Source organism: Protopterus annectens, chromosome 13.part0, assembly GCF_019279795.1.
Source record: "Protopterus annectens isolate FY-2018-M chromosome 13.part0, PAN1.0, whole genome shotgun sequence".
Taxonomy (NCBI): domain Eukaryota; kingdom Metazoa; phylum Chordata; order Ceratodontiformes; family Protopteridae; genus Protopterus; species Protopterus annectens.
Window position 1 is genome coordinate 589,023,597 of NC_056747.1, and position 21,969 is coordinate 589,045,565.

At 39.3% G+C, this 21,969-nt stretch overlaps 1 protein-coding gene across 1 annotated transcript in view; it reads left to right on the top strand.

Moving 5' to 3' along the window:
- Positions 1–21,969, top strand: part of PITPNM3 (PITPNM family member 3) — a 1,300,985-nt gene that overhangs the window by 79,670 nt on the left and 1,199,346 nt on the right. Inside the window, exon 4 of the mRNA XM_044054869.1 lies at positions 11,296–11,372. Coding sequence (XP_043910804.1) covers positions 11,296–11,372 — 77 coding nt within the window. The remainder of the gene's footprint in view (positions 1–11,295; positions 11,373–21,969) is intronic.

Below are 21,969 nucleotides of genomic sequence, written 5' to 3' on the forward strand. Positions count from 1 at the left end.
TTGCACAGAACATCCTTCTGAAGAAGCATAGCTCAATCAGCAGCTTCAAAATGTGCAGTGAAGGGAGGCTTTATCATAGTCTGTAACTGACATCCAGGCTGTTCAAATTGTGAGCAACTGATGCACCAGTTTATTATGTCATAAGCTTTGTAATGGGCATGGTCATACATGTGTGATACAGTGAAATTGCCTGTTATACCCTCTGTGGTGTTTATCTGCATGGTGACTAATAACCACAGCTTATCCCGTATAGACTTACTGTCCACATGACTGACAAATGATTCCAGTCTGAGACCTGTCAACTGTCCTGTTTTGGAGGAATGTTACAATTTTTAGGCCTGAATTAGGATGCCCCCTAATTTTGGAAGCATGTTGCTATTTTCAGGGTTGATTTACTTTTTCAAGCGGTTGTCTGATTCCCTGTCATCACATGTGACTTTTGATAGCATCTAGTAATTAGAAAAACATGCTCCATGACCAACATACTAGTGGCAGTAATAATTTTAAAGAGAGGGCACACATCATACAACTCCCTTTTTTCTGAAGCAAAAATAAATGACCTTCTGTGGTAGAATTTTGTGATGTTGCACTGTGCAGTTGTCTTAAGCAAATACAGGTTTCCAACTGAAACAATCCATTTCATTTTGTATGGACAGAGCAACTGCATGTTGTTATTCTGGCTGTACTTTGCTGTCACTGTACAATGTCATGAACTTCCTGTCACCCAGCGCTGTGACTTTGTGTATTTATATACCCTACTACTGTGTGCATAACCACTGTGCTATTTTTCTCTTGTCAGATGTCATTCCATTGTAGGACAGCTGATGTATCATGTCATGTTCATTTATGTCTGCAGAATTTACACGGTCTCTTTGATAACGTGCTTATATTTTTCCATAGTTTTCATTAGTCTGTTTTTAAGCATATGTTTCCGAGTAGTGTCCCACAGTTATGTACTGTTTGATATTCACATTTTATGCTAATTAGATGTCCAGATTTTTAGCTGTATGTTCCCATATTTCAAGGGCCTTTGTTCCTATTTTCAATGTCTGCAGGTTGAGAATTATGAAATAACTTCACTAATTACATTGCTCTATTCCTCCAAGTAATTTGTTTTCCTTTTCTTGTATGCATTTTCAGTGAGTGGAGTGTGTTCTCTGTTATGTCCTACTTATCAAACCTACTAGTGCATGCAGCATCACTGTCATACAGCCATGGATGTTTCACCACTTGCATCTTTGTCTTGCAAAGTCATGTTATCAGCTGTGCTTCATTATGGCATGTGCTAAAATTGTGAAAGAAAGTGCCTTCTGTGGCACTAAACACAGACCATCTGCAGCTGCTGTGCTCAGCATTGTATTGCTGGTTACTAGCCATCATGACTGCTGCATTCTTTTGAAGTATGTGCAGAAATGGAGATGTGACAAGTGCCATGGTTACTTCAATCTTTATTTACCTGTATTTAAGATACCTGCCACTGTGTTTTGTTGCACTGTGCAGTTGTCTTAAGCAAATACAGGTTTCCAACTGAAACAATCCATTTCATTTTGTATGGACAGAGCAACTGCATGTTGTTATTCTGGCTGTACTTTGCTGTCACTGTACAATGTCATGAACTTCCTGTCACCCAGCGCTGTGACTTTGTGTATTTATACCTACACCCTACAGTGTGCATAACCACTGTGCTATTTTTCTCTTGTCAGATGTCATTCCATTGTACCGCATATGCTAGACTATGTGCAGGGACAGCTGATGTATCATGCAGTCTTTGCTGTTCACATTGTGCATTTGCTATATGGGATCATATTCTTAATCTCTGAAAAATGGGTATTCCACCTACAGCAACCTCCATTCAGTCAGTATGTATTTTAAACAGATGGTTATAAATAGCCAAGTTGCATTTGGGTAGATATCCTAATAGCCTGTTCTTGTGCTGTGTAAACAAATGACTGTGTTTCTTCAGATATTGAAATAATACAAAGCTATGTCTAAATGCAGTGTCACAATGACAATCATGAAGGAGTGAAGGCAGATGTAATTTAGTGACATGCTTTCTGTTTTTATTCAACGGGAACATGGATGGTGATAAAATGCTGTACTGAGATAACTATATTGAGGTATGAAATCAGTTATCAAAATGACAGGAATGCTGGACACCTTTGATCATTCAATTTATTCTGACATGGATATTTTATAAGTTATAGTGCACTGTTGGTAATCTGGCAACTTTGATCCAGGCCACATTTGACAGGGAAAACTAGTGGCTAGTTAAGTTGGAGTGTATATGGAAGAGTGGTGGCATGTTTTAATTTATAATAGTGCTCCAAGAAAGAAAATGTGGCCAAATACTTGATGTCTGGAGAATTCTGGAAAGTTCCAGTAACTTTTAAACTACTGAAGAATGTTTTGCTCTTTCTAGCTTACACATTGATTCTGGAAGTCCATATCCTTTGCCTAAGTTGCTCAGCAATGTCCAGAAAATTTCTGACCCATACTCTGTATGTTCTCTGCTAACAAACTTTAGCAGTTTCTTTATGTTAGAAAAGGTGGTGGTCAGCCAAGACTGATAAGTATTACAGTTGCAGAATAATTTTAATTTGTTAAATATATGTCAATGGAATCCCCTTCTGCCAATGTTGTAAGTTTTTAAAAAGTGCCATTGTTTTAAGTGGCCCACATTTAGAGCATTTTCACTTTTATTTATTTTATTTATTTATTTATTTATTTGCATTTGTTTAACCAGGATAGTCCATTGGGCTCCACATACATATTTAACAGAGAATGAGGATATACATAGACATTACATGGGGTTAAACATGAGAAAAGTACTAAGTACAGAGGAAATTCATATACATTTGATGGGGTAAAACATAGTACAATTTACGTAATAAATCGTGCAGAAAACAGCTGAAACAAAAGGCAGAGAGACACCACCAAATTAATAAAAAAAAAAAAAAATGTGCCTGTGTTGTTCATAGTCAGAGTAGTCAGAGCTGAAAGAGTTACTAGATGAAATAGTAGGTTATGAAGGGTGAGAGCAGGAGCATTGCCATGAGGAAGATAGATCATGCTAGAGAGAAGGATAGGAGGTTTTGTCCAGGAGGGTGGTGGGGTCTGTGTATTTCTATGAGGTTTTGATTGTTTGATCTTAGCTGTCTTTGTGTGTGGTGCATTTTAAAGGTAGAAGAGAGTGAGGCAGAGGGATGGCTGGAAAATCAGTTTGTGAGCATATGTGAGTTGGGTATATGAGAGGTAGTTGGGTAGTTCTAACCATTTTAGTTGGTGGAGTGGTTCACAGTGGTGTATAGATGATTTGTTAGAAGTGGCAAATTTGGCAATTTTATTGTAACAAGAGGATAGTTTGTTTTTGAGGGAAGATTGGAAGTTAGTGAGAAGGGGTGCTCCATAGAGAAGGAGAATAGAGAAAATGTAGTTGAGTGTAATTTTGGTAGCTGCTGGGCTAAGCGATTTATGACGGTGACGGCATTCCAAGTTTTGGTGTGTTTTTTTTATGTTTTTTAGCAGATGGGAGTGGAATTTAAACTGGTCATCAATTTGGACTCCTAATAGTTTGGTTTCTGATACAAGTTCATATTATGGCTATAGATGGAGAATGATTTAAGATCGATGTTAGTATTTTTGAAGGGGTAAATATCATGAGTTTGGTTTTAGTAGCATTAAGGGCTAGATAGTTGTCTTTCATCCAATTTTCAGTGGTGGAGAAGGCTTCCTGGGTAAGCTTTAGTAGGAGTTGGTATGAGAGAGCAGTGCAGATGATTGTGGAATCATCTGCATATTGAATAATATTAGCTTGAGGGATAGCGTGATAAAAGTCATTAATGAAAATATTGAAGAGAAGGGGGCCCAGGATGGAGCCTTGAGAAATTTCCATTTGACTGCTTGTTGTCTGTTGGAGAGATAGCTGTTAAACCAGTGGAGTGAAGTGAGAGAAAGGTTTAGATTAGATAGTTTAGTAAGAAGTAGGTTATTTTACTTATTTTTTGCTTTGTCCCTAATTCTGGGGGGTAACAGTTTGTTAGCTATGAGCCTTTATATATTTACAATGGCTTTATTTTGTTACTTTGATTAGCACCCCCCACCCCCAATGCATGGCTGACCAAATCTTCTTAAGCATATTATTAAAGGATTTACTTTTTTCAGTACTGGAAAACATGTACTACCTTTGGCTGCAATGTGATGGGACTCAGTTCGTTTAGAGATGCACCCCCCTATTTTCTATCAGATTGAGAAGGGATGATGAATAAGCTATACAAGGGAAGTTGGATATGGAAAAGCATGTAGGATAGTTGTCATAGGCAAACAAACAAATAAATATGAAATAGTACAGAAACACAAAGGTGGTTTTGTAGACACAAGGTTAGGATGACAAGAGATGGGCATACACTTGTAGATGGTGGAGAAATGATGATGGATAGGGTGTTCTACCAATGAGATATAGAGTATAACACACTAGGAAGGGGAGTCGCACCAGGCAAGGGAGAAGGTAAAATGTTGGCTACGTGTACACTGTCGAAGTCCAATGGAGATTAGCCAAGTGAGAACAGTCACCAACTAATAACCCCTTATAGGTGACAGCATGATTTTCCTGAATTATTGTGACTTAGGGCCTTCTGTTCTAGATTTTCTGCTATTCACTGGAGGAGGGACTTGGTGCAGCCAAGATGTTGTTCAGCAACTTGCCTTGACATTTGCTGTGGCTGTGACTGATCAACAACTGTCAGATCAACAATTTCCACCTGTGAGGGGTCTTCGCCTATTCCTGGCAAGTTAATCACATCCCTGGCAGCAGACATATTACAGTGGAAGGTGGCTGTGCATAGTGGACATGCGATGAGAAAGTTTCTGTGAGTGTGCCATGTCAGGAAAATATAGAAAAGTCTCTGGTGCACTAAAGTGGAATAGGTGATTAATAGACATTTGTGCTATAATACACATTTGCCTACATAGTTTGCAAGCTTGGTATAAACTTATTTTTACCTTTTTACATGTGTTCACCAGAGTAGAGCACTCATCTGGCTTGAACAATTGCCAGCTCAGCTCGAGTAATTTTGTTGCAATTTTATTCACATTCAGCTGACAAGGCTTGCAGTACTATACAGTCATTTTCTGAAAGTTATTTTTTTCTGTTAGTTGATCACTATATTTCTAATAAGATATTTATTTTCTATTCCAACAATGGTCTTAAGACACTGAGAAAAGCATGATAAAACAGTAGTAATGTTACTCAAGTGTATTTGTATGTGTTAAGAGAACAACAACTTATATTCACCATGATTGCCTAAATGTTTGATTGATTACAGCTGCAGTTAATGCAATTTTTGAGGGGGGTGTCTTTACTGTGTGACATCAGCAAACTGTTGTACATGTTAACATCTGTGAACCAGCATTATGTTGTACTGTAGCATATGTTATAGGCACTGAATACTGTGTGTATGTGCCTTTGTTGAACAGGCATAGTCTCAACAGCTGTACACACAGCATCATCATTATGGATTTGTATATTTTCTGTGTCTAAACAAGAGTCAGCATGTTCACAGTACAAAACATAGGCTGGTGAGTCTCAGCAATGCTAAAAACAGGATTCTGCTGTAGTCTTTCAAGCATTATAGCCTATAGGTAAGGGACAGGGGACAGAACAACCACTGATTTCCTGTATCACTGATCCACACCTGATGGCATCATTATGCTGGTATCCAGTGGGAGGTCACCTTGGCCCAGTGGCACCACTACATGACAAATATGATCAGCCATACCAAGAAGAAAGCAAGGAAGACTGAATGAGGCATCCACCACATGAAGAGTCCCTTCAGGATGCATAAAACTGACACATGTTGAGGAGTTTCTTGTGTCACTGGGAGGAGGAGATGCAATGGCACTTATACTCAGCAGAGGTGTAGTTATCAGTGCCAGGCTAACACATCTCACCCATTTCTTAGTATATTATAGAACAGGTCAGTAGTATGTACCATGGGATTGAATATACATTTATTGCACATTCTGGGTGTATTCTAACAAAGTTGGTATGGTGCACATTTCTTTTCATGGGGAGAAGGAAAGGCTGAGCAGTAAGGAGACGCATGCACTTACACCATGCCCTACATGTCACATGGGCACTTTGGAGCCTATGCTTTACATCTAATTAGTATAATGTAGTTCTCTGAATCATGATTATGTATAAGACTATTTCAACCAGTTTCCTCCGCACATAATTCTTAGTTTCTTTTAAAATTGCTGTACTGTGACAATAATTCTATGTACAGAGGTTTTCACCCTGAGCCACCACTAAAAAGGGCCTCTGTTTTTGGTTCATTTGAACTACTCTGGTTAGCAAATGAAATAATTACAATAAGGTAAAATAAATATGCTAATGTTTTCTTTATGGTGTTCCATATGTTACACATTCACAGGTAGAAGTGGTGATAGACAACAGATAGAAATTTGAGAGGATGGACAAGAGGTTAATATCTGCACCTGTGCAGAGGATGGTAATGATACAGAGATCAACAGATGTGTGTCATAATCAGAGGACATTATAACACTCATATCCATCTTTCTTCTGGGTAGGGAAGCTACTATCCAAATGGGGTGATGCACATCCAAACACAATGGGCACCCTGTAGCTATTCTGGTTGAGTGCATAACATCTTCTGTGTGGCATACTAACTGTAGACTAACAATATAGCGGTAGTCAATTCTGTCACAACACCATTGCCCCCCCCCCCCAAAAAAAAAAAATGAATGCAGCATTTGGGGATAAATCAGCAGATGTGCAAAAGTGTCTTCCAAGCAAAGTTTTCTGAAAAACAGTCTGCAATGTTGGTATGATTGTCAGCTCCATGTGAGCAATAAGCTCAGGCATTGCAAAATGACTGGCTTACTGAGGTCTGCAGTGGCACATTCCACCTCTGTGAGCATTACTGTGCATAGTGATGTCAATTCCATCATGTCTTATCAGACTGACACTGTTCTCAATGGTCAAAGTAGGGTATGGACATGAGATGAGCATGTACATGGTTCATTGCAGGGGACCATGCTCAATAACCATGGCTGAAGTTGTCATAAGACCATCCACTGCTCATACTAGGGTGCAGTGAGCAGTTACTGCCTGGAAAGGATCGCCCTCTACAGTGAGTATTATCCAAGTGCAAGTTATAAAGCAGCACACCATCCTTTCATCATCATCAACCACCTTTTTCATATTTTCTACATGGGGTCAGGGTGTTGTTTCAACTGTCACTATCTCTATAGACTCAATGCCACTCTCTTACCTTTTTCAACAGTCATACCTGACTGTCACTGTTTTTCTCTCAAACAATCCATCCATGTTTTTACTGTATGCCCTTGTTTCTTCTTGCCTTCTCCCTGTCTGTAATCTGTTTGCTTTAACTTCTTCTTCAATTGGAGTGACTTTGGCTTCTGCTTTGACGTCCTCATTTCCTTATCTGTCCCACAGTGTGATTCCCATCACCCATCTCTGGTACTTCATCTCCATCACCTCTAGCTTCCTCAGCTCCTCCCTTTACTGTGTAGCTTTCTGTACCTTACAGTAGTACTGTTCTCACCAGTGTTTTGTACGCTTTACTTTTTTAGCTTCTTTTGCATTCGTCTGTTACACACTACCACTGACACTCTTTCACAGTTGGCTGCAGCCCTTCTGATTCTAGTTTTGACCTCCTCATTCAAACTTCCTTTCACCTCAACCAACCCTCCCAGATATGTGAAGCTGTTGCCCTGCTCCACTATGTTCCATTCTTTCTCAATTTTCAGCTTCTTCTGTTTTCTTCCATTTCCTGCCATTAAAACTGTCTTATCGCTACCCAGTTTCAATCTAAGTACCTTCAGTTTTGCATTCCATTCCCCTATCCTTTGCTAAAGGTCTTGCTCAGTCTGCCTGTAATACTACATCATCTGCATACAGCAGATTTGCTGATCTGTCCCCTAATCTGTTTGCTAATGTAGTTCATCACCAGTATAAACAGAAGTGTGCTCACAGCTGAACCCTGTTTCACACCCATTCCCGCTGGGAACCATTCTGTGAGTTATCGTGTACTTGTAAATAGCCTGCACTAATTCTACCAATGTTTCTGGGACTATAAACTGCCCAAATCAGCTTTCTGGGGACCTTGTCAATTTTTTTCTCCATGTCTAAAAATGCCCAGTTAGACTTGTTCTTCATCTCTGTCTTCTCCACTATTTGTTTTGCTGAAAACATCAGGTAAGATGTGCTGCATCCTGATCTGAACCCAAACTGCTCATATCCCATCTTACTTTGCACTGCACTGTGTATGCATCTATCAGTCCCCGTCTCCAGTACTTTCATACATTGTGGCAGGAGTCTGGCATCACTGCACTGCCTACACTTGTGGATGTTCCCTTTGTTCTTGTACACTTGAACTAGTATGCTTATTCTCCAGTCATCTGGGCTTCACCTTTCTCTCCATACTGCAATGAATTCCATCAGTTGCTATTTTGCCCCTGTCTCACTCATCATATTGATCTTATCTGCTGTGGCCTCATCTAAGCCTTCTGTTTTCCCTGAAATCATTTTCCTCAGTGCTCTTCTTTCTTACTGTGAGGTGGACTCCTCCTCTTCTTTTATCATGGCCTCTGTCTGGGGCAGTGTAGTTTCTGTGGGGCTTTATTCAGTTAGAAGCTGCTAGGAGTACTCTTTCCATCTGTCTTTGATGTTCTTTGAACTAGTCAACAGATTATTGTTGGCATCCATTATGGAAGGTTGCCTGACTATCTTTTTTTATCTTTCTCTCTTTACCTTGCAACCAGATAAGAGTTTCTTTGTGCCATCTACTGAATCACTTTCCAGAAGCTGGTACAGTGCCTCTGATGCTTGTTCTTTGCTATTGCAACTATTCAAGTAGCCTCTTTGTTAGCCAACCAATATTTCTTCTTAGCCTGGTCCAACTTTTCTATCTCCCACTTTCTCCTGCACTCCTATTTTGATTTGATGACTTCCTGGACTTTTTTATTCCACCACCAGCTTTCCTTAATGTGCCTTTCTTCCATACTTGGTTCAGCCACAAATCTGTTCTATAGTCCTTATCCATGGGGGGGGGGGCATGGCGGCAGTGCTGTCATTCTTCTTCAGCTACACCTATTTGCAGTTCTTCCTGCAGTGCTAGAGCCCTGTGCAATTACTTGAACTCTTGTTCTTTCTCTCAGGTCAACATTCGGGTTTTCAGCCTCGTTTCGTTTCATCATAGAGCCTTCTCTGACCACTGCTTGCAGCTGATTGTGGCAACCAGTGGTTTATGCAGTGGGCCAACTGTTTCACTGGGGATAACTTTGATATCACTGATTCTACCTCAGTGCCCCTTCCTTACTAGGAGGAAGTCTACCTGAGTTGCATGTTGACCACTCTTGTATGTAAGTTTGTAAATGTCTGTCTTGCTGAAGCATGTTATGGCCTCCATCAAACCATTTGCCAGACAGTAGTGATGAATAGCCTCTCCATCTTTATTCTTGTTGCCGCACCTATGTGGACCCAGCCAATCCACATATCATGTTCTGTCTGTCCAGAAATGTGCATTCAGGTCACCCATTATCATGACAATTCACGTCCTGCTTTAAGTAGTAGGTTCTGCAGCTGGAGTCTGACTGCACTCTTTTCTTCCCTATCACCTCATGCAGTGGCACCCCTTCCCTGGCATAGAACAAAACGACACTCACGGTATTTATTCTTTCACATATTATAGGCCCTGCGATATGTTTCCCTCTCCAAGTTTTTGTTAACAGTATCGTGTTGTCTTCATTGTCCACAGTGCAATTGAGGTAATGTGTTGCACACAGTGGTTGCAGATCATGCACTGTCCAATCCAATCTGATAAAAGCACTATATGTATCATGTTTATTCTGCATAACATCAGCACTTTATTTGTATTATGTCAGCTTAGTGACCATAGATTGCACAGAACATCCTTCTGAAAGAAGGCTTACCTTGCCAGCACTGGTTTATTTGGCTTCTGTCACTCCCTCAAACAGATGGATAAGTATCGTGCATGTCACACACTTTCTGATAACTATTGTTGCCTTCTGACATTGTTACTGAGACATCTGACAGATGGTGCAATGCAGCCACATTGTTTGACTGTTGATCCCACTTATGCATAATCTTGTGGTAAATCATGGTACATGCTGCAAACATCTGTCTATCTCAAGGGGTACTGTAGATACCCATCAGATGTATTCCAGCAGCAAACAGTGAATTTACATGTTCAAACTGAAATTCAGTAATTGATGTGTTTGGGCATGTTGGAATGAATTTCTGCCATGGTTTCAGTGTTGTGCATGGATGTCATGAACCAGAGTTCAAGGGGTAGCCAGCATCACATAAAAAACTCAGCAACGCATGTTTGGAAGGTGGGGTAGATTGGTTACAACTATGCTGTATTCATACATCAGCATTTATTCTACATACTGTGTTAGAACTACTTTCTAAATAGTCCTGAGAAAAATCACCATGATGAATGCAACCATGAAAATCAGCTGTATCGTATCTGAGCCCTATCACTGTGAGCCCATAGATCTCAGTTTGCATTAGTGGGCAAAATGGTTAAATGCAGCTGAGTGGAAACTGCTGTACTTGTGAATATGATTAATAAAAGTTGCAGTGTTGATAATTTTTGGTATGTTTTCTTTCTACAAAAAAATAAGCTATGAGGCATACATGAAGATTTAGGGACGTATATCCATCACTGCATGTTTTATTTCCTTAAATGTCATTATTCACTCATTTGCTTGCTCGGCTTCATTGTCATATGTCCATACAATCACTTGCATGTTCAGCATACTGCAGAGTGCAACATCTGTGAAATTACATCATAGTGTGCACTTATAAGACTCTTGCAAAAGGCCATTGTATACATTGTAAATTGTTTATGATTTTACCCTGACTATTGTTTTCCCTTATAACAATTAATCTTCTGTAACTAAAGAGTGCCCTTTCATTTTAACCTGCTATTAACTGCTAACATAAGAGACCAAACAAATGCATTTCTGTTTAATAAAAATAATTAACTCGGTTGGTAACATTATTTTTTGCTAACTTCATTCTGAAATGTAAAATAAGATATTTAATTAGTTTGGCCTTTGCCACTGTTGTCATACCATAAATGAGGTGAATAACAGATATTAAATGACTCGTGCAGTATAAATTGCACACACATTATAGAATGGTAGATCTGGATAATACAGTCCTTAAAAAGTGTTGACATTATCTGCAAAATAAGCTGAAAATAATTTTTTCTTTCCTTTTTGCAGGGGAAATATATAGAGTCTCTCTCAGGAGATCAAGGTGTACAACCCAAAGCAGCATTGATGGCCATGAAGAAAGTGAGGTAAAACTGTCATTTACTTTTTCTAGCACTATGAAGTGATTATTTCTGAAATGTCATCATTTCCATATAATAAAGTGCAGCCTAATTATCTTCATACTCCAGGCTGTGTCATTTAAAATATTTTTCATTATTTCTTCAAAAGAAGTGTTTGGATAAAAAAAGATGAAAGAGCTGAATGTTTTATTGTTATTAAAAAAATTGTTGTCTTTCCAGCAGGAGGTTTAGAGCTAACTTTATTAGCATATATGAGGTACATATCTGTTTTCATGCTAAAACCAACATTCTTATCTTACATTTTATTCACTTATCCAGTTTTCGTTTTCAATGTGTAGGCAATGTAGACAAACAAATTCACCATTACAGCATATATTTAAAAGGTTGGACCATATTTCAAAAAACCTTACAGTCAGGGTTACATGTCATTTCATATATTCACATCATACCTGATTCCAAATGAAGAGATTACTCAGGTGACATAGGTGAACAAGGATTTGTGGAGGTTTGCTCCCAGTTACATAAGAAACAGTCATTCCTCTATACACTATAATAACTTGTAAGGGGTCTATATCAGTCCGTCAAAACGGCTGATGATCGAACACCAGATGTTCGAACTGTGAAGTTCGAACACTGATTATCACGAAGCCACGGAACACTGAATTCTTTCCCAGGGAAAGAATTTGGCTGGCCATTTCTGTGGCTTTGCGATTATCAGGACTGTGGTGGGAAGTTATGGGTCGGGTTCAGGTAAGTGTGCGATTGTGTGGGCATTAGGGTTAGGGAGTGGGTTAGGTGAGTTAGGATTAGGGTGCGCGTGAGGTGGGTGTGCTAGTGACAGACTTTCGGGTTAGGGCGAGATAGGTGAGTTAGGGTTAGAGCGCAGGTCAGGTGAGTGTGCGATAGTGACGGACCTTAGGGTTAGGTTTTGGGTTAAGGTAAGTGGATAGATAGTAGTGTATGTACAGTTCAGTGTAGGGTTAGATGTAGGATTTTAAGTGTTTGTGTGTGGATTGCTGTTTTTTTGGTGTGCTTGTGTTGTGTGTGTGTTTCTTGTAAGAGCGTTTTTTTTTCCCTGGGAAAAAAATCGCTGTTCTAAGACTTCAGTCTTTTTGTACTTTGTGGTTAGAAGTTCGAACCTATGGTGTTCGAACTTCAGCCATTTCGGTGAACTGATATAGACCCACTCGTAAGTATACATGCAGTGGCATATATAATAACTGATTAGTATACATGCAGTGGCATATATAATAACTCATTAGTATACATTCAGTGGCATATATAATAACTTAGTATACATGCAGTGGCATATATAATAACTCATAAGTATACATGCAGTGGCATATATAATAACTAAGTATACATGCAGTGGCATATATAATAACTCAGAAGTATACATGCAGTGGCATATATAATAACTCAGAAGTATACATGCAGTGGCATATATAATAACTCAGAAGTATACATGCAGTGGCATATATAATAACTCATTAGTATACATGCAGTGGCATATATAATAACTTAGTATACATGCAGTGGCATATATAATAACTCATAAGTATACATGCAGTGGCATATATAATAACTCAGAAGTATACATGCAGTGGCATATATAATAACTCAGAAGTATACATGCAGTGGCATATATAATAACTCAGAAGTATACATGCAGTGGCATATATAATAACTCAGAAGTATACATGCAGTGGCATATATAATAACTCAGAAGTATACATGCAGTGGCATATATAATAACTCAGAAGTATACATGCAGTGGCATATATAATAACTCAGAAGTATACATGCAGTGGCATATATAATAACTCAGAAGTATACATGCAGTGGCATATATAATAACTCATTAGTATACATGCAGTGTCATATATAATAACTTAGTATACATGCAGTGTCATATATAATAACTTAGTATACATGCAGTGTCATATATAATAACTCATAAGTATACATGCAGTGGCATATATAATAACTTAGTATACATGCAGTGTCATATATATTAACTCAGAAGTATACATGCAGTGGCATATATAATAACTCATAAGTATACATGCAGTGGCATATATAATAACTCTGAAGTATACATGCAGTGGCATATATAATAACTCTGAAGTATACATGCAGTGGCATATATAATAACTCTGAAGTATACATGCAGTGGCATATATAATAACTCTGAAGTATACATGCAGTGGCATATATAATAACTCTGAAGTATACATGCAGTGGCATATATAATAACTCAGAAGTATGCATGCAGTGGCATATATAATAACTCAGAAGTATACATGCAGTGGCATATATAATAACTCTGAAGTATACATGCAGTGGCATATATAATAACTCTGAAGTATACATGCAGTGGCATATATAATAACTCTGAAGTATACATGCAGTGGCATATATAATAACTTAGAAAACATGCAGTGGCATATATAATAACTTGGTAAACATGCAGTGGCATATATAATAACTCATAAGTATACATGCAGTGGCATATATAATAACTCAGAAGTATACATGCAGTGGCATATATAATAACTCAGAAGTATACATGTAGAGGCATCGCCAAATGACTACATTGAGCTCTTCCAGCTCTGACTGGAGCTTCCTCCTATGCTTGCAATGTCATAACAGGCGAAACATAGGAGTAATACTCATATGTGTGCAGTAACACTGAGCAACACGCAAAGGTAATGATGCATATCATCATCCTGAGCAATGACAGTACTTATGCATTGGGATAATGTTGTCACATTTGTCCCTTTTATGCAAAGATGATGATGGTAGCTGCCCTTTACTACATGTAGCATTATGACCATAGCTGCAAACATTTACATCATGCTGCCTGTTATTTCTTAGCTGTACTCCTGCATGCATGGCAGTTTTCCGTGTCATGCATGTTGCTGTACAGCTAAAATACAGGTGGCTCAGTGAAACCAGATATCTTTGGTTGTTATAGTAGAAGCTGTGCAATTTGATTTTTAAGCTTCAGACTACACTATGAAAAGATAGTGAGGTTGAATAAAGTAGACTGTTTGGGAATCATATTGCCTGTCCACAATGTAGTGTCCCCTTTATGGAGAGGATATCATGGCACAATATTCAGTGATCATATCTCTCTCTCTCTGTTAGCAGAGCAGAGCAAAGCTGTAGGTTTGGATAGCATAGTATGACAGCGGAAGCCCTCTGCGATGGAACTCCATATCATTTGGAATCCGTCCCTTATTGTTACATGGGATAGTTTATCATGTGACTCTGTATGTCTGGATACTTGTGTGTAAACTAGTTAGCAGGCACAGTGCCTGTCTCTTGCATATTTATTTACTAGGTGTTATGTTTACTAGGTTATGTGTTACAGAAATCTGCTGTTGGTATAGAGAGAAAAGTATTGAGTACAGCCCAGGAAACAATGTCTGATAAGCAGTTCAGATTCCTGACAGCACAGTTGGGAGTATGGGCATGCCCATTCTGTGGTATAGGGTTTGTGTAGTGGCCAGATTTGTGCAGTCTCTGCCTACTTCTCCATGCTTGGACAGGGATGGAGTCATAGGACCAAACCCAGTACATGGGCAATGTAGGCATGGTCTTCCTAACTACTGATGGTAGTTCCTGCTGACCTTGTAAAGATAGAGGAGCTTAGACAGTCCCCATAGTGACTGTGGTCCCCAAATCACATCCTAAATTGAAAGATTAGACCATACATGTAAAAGGCTCTCATTGCCTTTTGGATCTGTGAGGATTTCCACATTCCTAGGGAATGTGCTTGATACTGATACAGGGAGTTGGATGGCTTGCAAAGTATGTCAGGGGAGGATATAAAAAATAACAGGCTAATGTCTCAGTCAGAAGCTGAGTCTTAAAGATCCAACACAGTCTTACAATGGTCACTGATGTAAAAGAAACTGTGAAGGAAAGAACAAAACTAATACATTTTTTTTGTAATGGAACAAGTATTTTTTTTTCATTAGTGATTGCACAGATACCAGCCACACATACAACTTTTTCCTGGCCACTTCAACCTGAATCCCTTTTGTTTTTACTAATACGTACTTAGTAGTTCATAGCTGGATAGGCCACAATTGTTTCATTTTCTCATACAGTTTGCCATGTTGCATTATTTTAAGTAAAGAAGCCCTTACTTCACTAAATCAAGAACAGTACTTATTTCCATGAAGAATTGGGGTGTAAATAACTATTGCTTCCATTCTGGGAAAGTTTTCTTTACTATATGCTGAGATGATTCATTCTCCAGTCCCTGTGAATCTGTGGTCTACAACAAATAATTGAGTCAAAGCTGCTCATAGACCACAGACTTGCAGCCATATTTCAGTCAGCTCACATGGGCTGCTACTTAAACAATTAGTAGAGTTTGAGCAAGGTATGTACAGTAACCTGGAGGTTGAATAGAGTGGACGTTCAGTGGTTATGTTTAAGGGACGACTAGGAGATATGGCTTTAGGGTTAGGGAGTTGGATCTAAGATTAGGTTTAGGAAAAGACTGGAGTCTTTGGGTTATTGGTAAAGTGTGGAGTCTGACATCAGCTGTTAGGAAGAAACTGGGAGTTTTAAAGATAGGGTTATGGACTGAAATTGGAATTAGGTTTAGGGTCTGTTTGGGACATTTAGGGTTCAGGATGGGCTATGTTTTTATGCGTAGTGATAATAAGCTAGTGGGAGGTAGGGAACTGTGTTTCAAGCAAGTGACCACAAGTAGGTCAGCTATAAGCATGTGTCATGTGAGCACTTGTAAGCAGTCCCTAACACTAAAAAGAAACCTGTCAGAGAATTGGAAGTCCTGAGTTCGTGGATTTGAGGTTTAACCTACTGTCAATGGCTTTACTCAGCAACCTAACAAGTCAAAATGCACCACGTCTGTTCATGTCACAGGAATGAAACTAGTTAGATATTCAGTGTATTTTCTTTAAGTGAGGAGGAAAACAGTTTGGCAGTACTGAAACTTAAATCATAAATATATTGGGAGTGAAAAAAGAATATACCTTATGATAGGCCTTTATTTATCTTATCAGAAACTAGGGATAACAACAATCTGGTTTGCGTATGTAGCTGAACTGAGGCACTGGGCACGTGGCTGAAAATTTGTAGAGCTCTGTGACTGATTGCTGAGTAGATTTATAGCATAAATAACTACATAAGTGACAAACATTTGAGAAAATCAAACCTGGTACTTAAAATTGTCATCGATTTGTGTCAGGCATGTGAACTTTTGAATATGCAGTTGACATCAATGACTAATGGCATAGAAGTATGTAAAAGTGACAAAGAAACTATAAATAAGAAAATAATGTGGAAAGACTATAAAAATAATGTAGTTGATGTGAGTACACATGGCATTAAAGCATATTATCCAAGACTATAGGACCAAACTGAGCATCAGGGGACTGTCTACCAGGTAACTACTGTGGTAAGTAGATACAATAATTACCTAACATTCTGGAAGTTGACATGGAAAGAGGTAACATAAAGTAAAACACCAGAGTTGTGGTGCTATGAGTTATAATTTATATATGTGATATAAAAAAAAACAACAAAACAGAAAATTAATGTATTGGACACTGCTGATTGAGACAACTCTGATGAGTTTGTGACAACTATGCATGCAATTTCTATGAATAATGTAGTTAACCAGAAATTCAGACTGACAGAAAATAAACTCTGATAATTTGTATGAGAAGGAAGTCTGGTCAGAGAACACATACATATTTATAAAATCCGTTTTATTTACATTTGATACTGGAAATGAGTGCGGCATAATATTGAAAGCTGTGTTAGAAAGGCTTGCATAGAACTGCAATCTAAATAAGTCTACTTGTGTACTTTTGTCTTAGTCAGAGCAAAAATGGAACCCAGTGTATCAAACGTATATGATCTGCGCATGTAAGAATAAGGTCTACAGATTGCAGTTTTAATAGTAATGTTACACTCTCAGTTGAAAAAGCCAATGTACTTAGTAGGGATGCATATGCACCAATGGGCATGATTAAGGGTATTCAAGTTCAACAAGCAGATAAATACCTAAATGAGAAGTGTAGCAACAATATTTAAAAGCAATATTGACTTTTTACAATATTGACAGGAAAGAGCACTACAGATGCAATGTTTGCTCTGAGAGTGTTGTTGGAGAAATACAGAGAAGGTCAGAAGGAGTTGCATTGTGTCTTTGTAGACTTGGAGAAAGCATATGACAGGGTGCCTAGAGAAGAGTTGTGGTATTGTATGAGGAAGTTGGGAGTGGCAGAGAAGTATGTAAGAGTGGTACAGGATATGTACGAGGGTAGTGTGACAGTGGTGAGGACTGCAGTGGGAGTGACAGATACGTTTAAGGTGGAGGTGGGATTACATCAAGGATCAGCTCTGAGTCCTTTCTTATTTGCAGTGGTGATGGACAGGTTGACAGATGAGATCAGACAGGAGGCCCCGTGGACTATGATGTTTGCAGATGACATTGTGATCTGTAGTGAGAGTAGGAATCAGGTTGAGGAGACTCTGGAGAGGTGGAGATATGGTCTAGAGAGCAGAGGAATGAAGGTCAGCAGAGCTAAGACAGAATATATGTGTGTAAATGAGAGGGAGGGTAGAGGAATGGTGAGGATGCAGGGAGTAGAGTTTGTAAAGGTGGACGAGTTTAAGTACTTGGGATCAACAGTTCAGAGTAATGGTGAATGTGGAAGAGAGGTGAAGAAGAGAGTACAGGCAGGGTGGAATGGGTGGAGAAGAGTGTCAGGAGTGATTTGTGACAGACGGGTACCAGTAAGAGTGAAAGGAAAGGTCTACAAGAGGGTAGTGAGACCAGCTATGTTATATGGATTGGAGACAGTGGCATTGACAAAAAGGCAGGAGTCAGAGCTGGATGTGGCAGAGTTAAAGATGTTAAGATTTGCACTCGGTGTGACTAGGATGGATAGGATTAGGAATCAGTATATTAGAGGGTCAGCTCATGTTGGACAGTTTGGAGACAAAGCAAGAGAGACGAGATTGCATTGGTTTGGACATGTGCTGAGGAGGGATGATGGGTATATTGGGAAAAAGAAGCTAAGGATGGAGCTGCCAGGTAAGAGGAATAGAGGAAGGCCTAAGATAAGGTTTATGGACATGGTGAGAGAGGACATGCAGGCGGTTGGTGTGACAGAGCAAGATGCAGAGGATAGGAAGAAATGGAAAGAGATGATCCGCTGTGGCGACCCCTAATGGGAAAAGCCGAAAGAGAATGATGATTGACTGATGTCGAAGAAAACACCAAAACAGTTCACATATTCTTAAAGTTAACCAACATAACTTGCATGTACACAGAGCTTATAAGAATACTAAGCAGGGCAAACTGTAAAACTAAGCCAAAATAGTAAACAATTGGAATTAATCATTGCAGCAATGCATATGTATAATATGATATGCACTGAGACTAAGACAAATACTCTAGCAAACTATTCTGGTAATTTTCAAAGTCTGAGTCACCTGCAGACAAAATATTATATTGGATTGTCACCAAATGCTATATCAGTGCTTTATCCACCACGCAGAGTCGCTACAGCTCTGAAAGAAAACAAAAAGAATGACATTAAATGTATATTAGCTTTTGATAAATTAATTGAACCTACAAAATATGACAACATAATTAAAGCTTTGAAAACAGACACCAAATCCACAGAGGTCTACAGAAGTCTTAGCAAAGGGATTTAATGGAACAATAATCACAATTAATAATTGAAGACATGGTTGTTCATAGGTTCATAGGTTGGTACTAGGCTATCGGCCCTAGGACCTATACAAGCTTAGCCATAACAATTCCCTGGCTATTTCTTCCCACAATATTTAATTCCATGGACCCCTGTCTAGCAGGGTGACTGACATAATCCTCAGGGTGAATTTCTTATCTCTCATCCAATCGTCAAGGTTCCTTTTGAAGAGGGCCAAAGAAGCACTCTGCTTAACATGTATGAGCAGTCTATTCCAGAGTCTGGGGAGTCTCTGGGTCAGGAACCTATCCCTCCAGCATGTTTTGTTCATTGTGATGACAAGGTTTAGATCCCTGGAGTGTGTGGCTCTGAGGGATTGGGATTTCTTTAAGTGTAGCATGTCCAACAGCTCTGGGTTTGACATGGCCTTGTATGTTAAGCAGAGATCGCCTCTGAGTAGACGATATGTGACAGAGTATAGCTGGAGTTTTTTTTAGATGGTCAGCATAGGGCATCTGCTTTAGGCCTGTGATTCTTTTAGTGAGGTATTTCTGTGGCCTTTCCAGTTGTTGCAGATGTCTTGAGAGGTACATACCAAATGGGACATTGTATTCTATTATGGGTCTAATGAGGGATGAGTACAGTGGGACAATGACCTCCTTTTTTCTGGTTGAAAAACCCTTAGTGATGAGGTTTGCCACATAGAAGGATTTCCTGACTGTTGTGGCGATGTGGTTATTGAAGGTGAGAATACTGTCTACCTGTGTCCCTTATCACACTTTCATCGTTTAGTGTACTGCCACCTACATAGTAATTCACGGGTACATGTTTCTTCCCAAAGGGAATAACTATACATTTCTTGGCATTGAGCTCGAGCCCATGGCTCTGGCACCAAGCATCTGTTTCTGTAAGGCCCTTTTGTAGAATATCCACATAATTTGGGGATTCAATAATGGCTCCCAGTTTGCAGTCATCTGTGAACTTTGTTAGCCAGAGTCCCTTAGTGTTGGCCTGTACCTCAGAGAAGTAGATGCCAAACAAGAGCAGTCCCAGGACTGAACCCTGAGGTACTCCACTTGTCACTTGTCTGGAGCTGGATTTGGAGTCGGCTGCTTTTACAGTGTGGGTTCTGTCAGTAAGCCAGTTGGCAACCCATCGAGTGATGTAGGGGTTAATGCCCAGCTTAGTAAGTTTATCTATGATTCCAGAGTGGATGATGGTGTCAAAGGCCTTGGTGAAGTCCATATAGGCTGTGTTGACTGCCTTACCCTCGTCCACAGCTCTGGAGACTGATTCAAAGAAGTCAGTCAGGTTCAGGAGACAAGATTGGCCCTTCACAAACCCAAACTGTGTAGGGTCCAGTGTTTGAAGGATGCCAATGTCTTTGTTTATAAGTTCCATGATAATACGTTCCATGACCTTGCAGATCAGGCTTGTCAGACCGATGGGGCAGTCGTTCCCATGATCCAAGATGGATCCCCCCCTTGTGAAGTGGGATAACTTCAGGTGTGACTATAACTGTTGCTATGATTCCTGATGTTAAGTTAAAAGTAATGTACCTTTAACACAAAATTAGGCAGATATAGTGTTCATAGATTACCATTTGATGTAGGTGAATTTATGCAGAATTCCAGAAGTCATCATAGGATCATAGGAGATTACTAGGCTATCGACCAGAGGTTATCTCAAGCCTAGCTGTTTCATCCCAACATAATACCATAGAAATGTTAGTTAATACCAAAGATTGGATTTAGTTATGGATGTTCATGTCCAGAAGGGTTTTGGGCACTATTTCCGGTAAGAATTTATGGTGCCCCATCCACTCGTCCAAGTTCGTCTTGAACAGTGTCATAGAGATGTTCTGTTTCACATGAATAGCTAGCCTATTACAAAGTCCTAAGCACTTCCATTAGGTACAGGCTCTGGAAGAAATCAGAGAGACAAGGAAAATATGAAAGCAAAATTAGTTAGCAGATGTTCAGCTTCAACAGTCTGATACTGATTCACAGGGACAGGAAAGGGGGGGGCAGAATTACAGAGAAAGAGGTAGATTTTGATTTTTTTTCAACCACAAACCCAGGACAATCTCAGCACAAGTTTTACCTACCTGTGTTATCACAAGCCTGGTAGAGTGTTTTAATATTTTTTTTTAATTCTGGGTAATCTGGATACTGTTGTACTGAATGCCAGTGACTACACACAAACAAATTGGGGGTATGGAGTTTGGCTTAATAGTTAAGGTGTTTACCTTACAAATAAAATGTGTAAGGTTTGATTCTCAGACGGGGTAATTGGCTAGGCTTAAAATGTCCCACAAGGGCAGTCAGCCTAGTAGCACTCTATGAACATATTCTGTTACACAATGGCACAGTGGTGCAGTGGTTAGCATTGTCACTTCACAACAAAATGTTCTCTCTCTCTCATTCGAAATGTGACAGATATCCTAGTACCACAGCAAGCAGAGAGACAACCTCTAGTTTGGAGTACTGCTTGTAAGCCACTTGTGTGGCCTGTAAGATCATCAAGACAGCCATGACAGGAGCCATGGCTATTTCCCTTGGTACCAGCTGACCACGAAGGTCCTTTTGTTATTAATACAGTTTGCAACAAACCCTTTCCATTTCCCTACATAGAAATGACTAACTCAATGATTGCTTCAGCAAATGTTGAAAATGTGCCACTTTCCATCAAAACAGTATGGGGATGATGGTATCCAGAGTTCCTGTTGACTACCCAAAAACTAAGCCCATTCCTATTCAAGTAGGTCTGCTAAAAGAACAATATGCTTTTATTGTAGGAAATACTGTCCTGCTAAATGTTTTAGGTAGACATCTATTATGCAAACTACAATGTATTGTTTATTGTACTACAGATGGACTTTTCTTAGATATCCC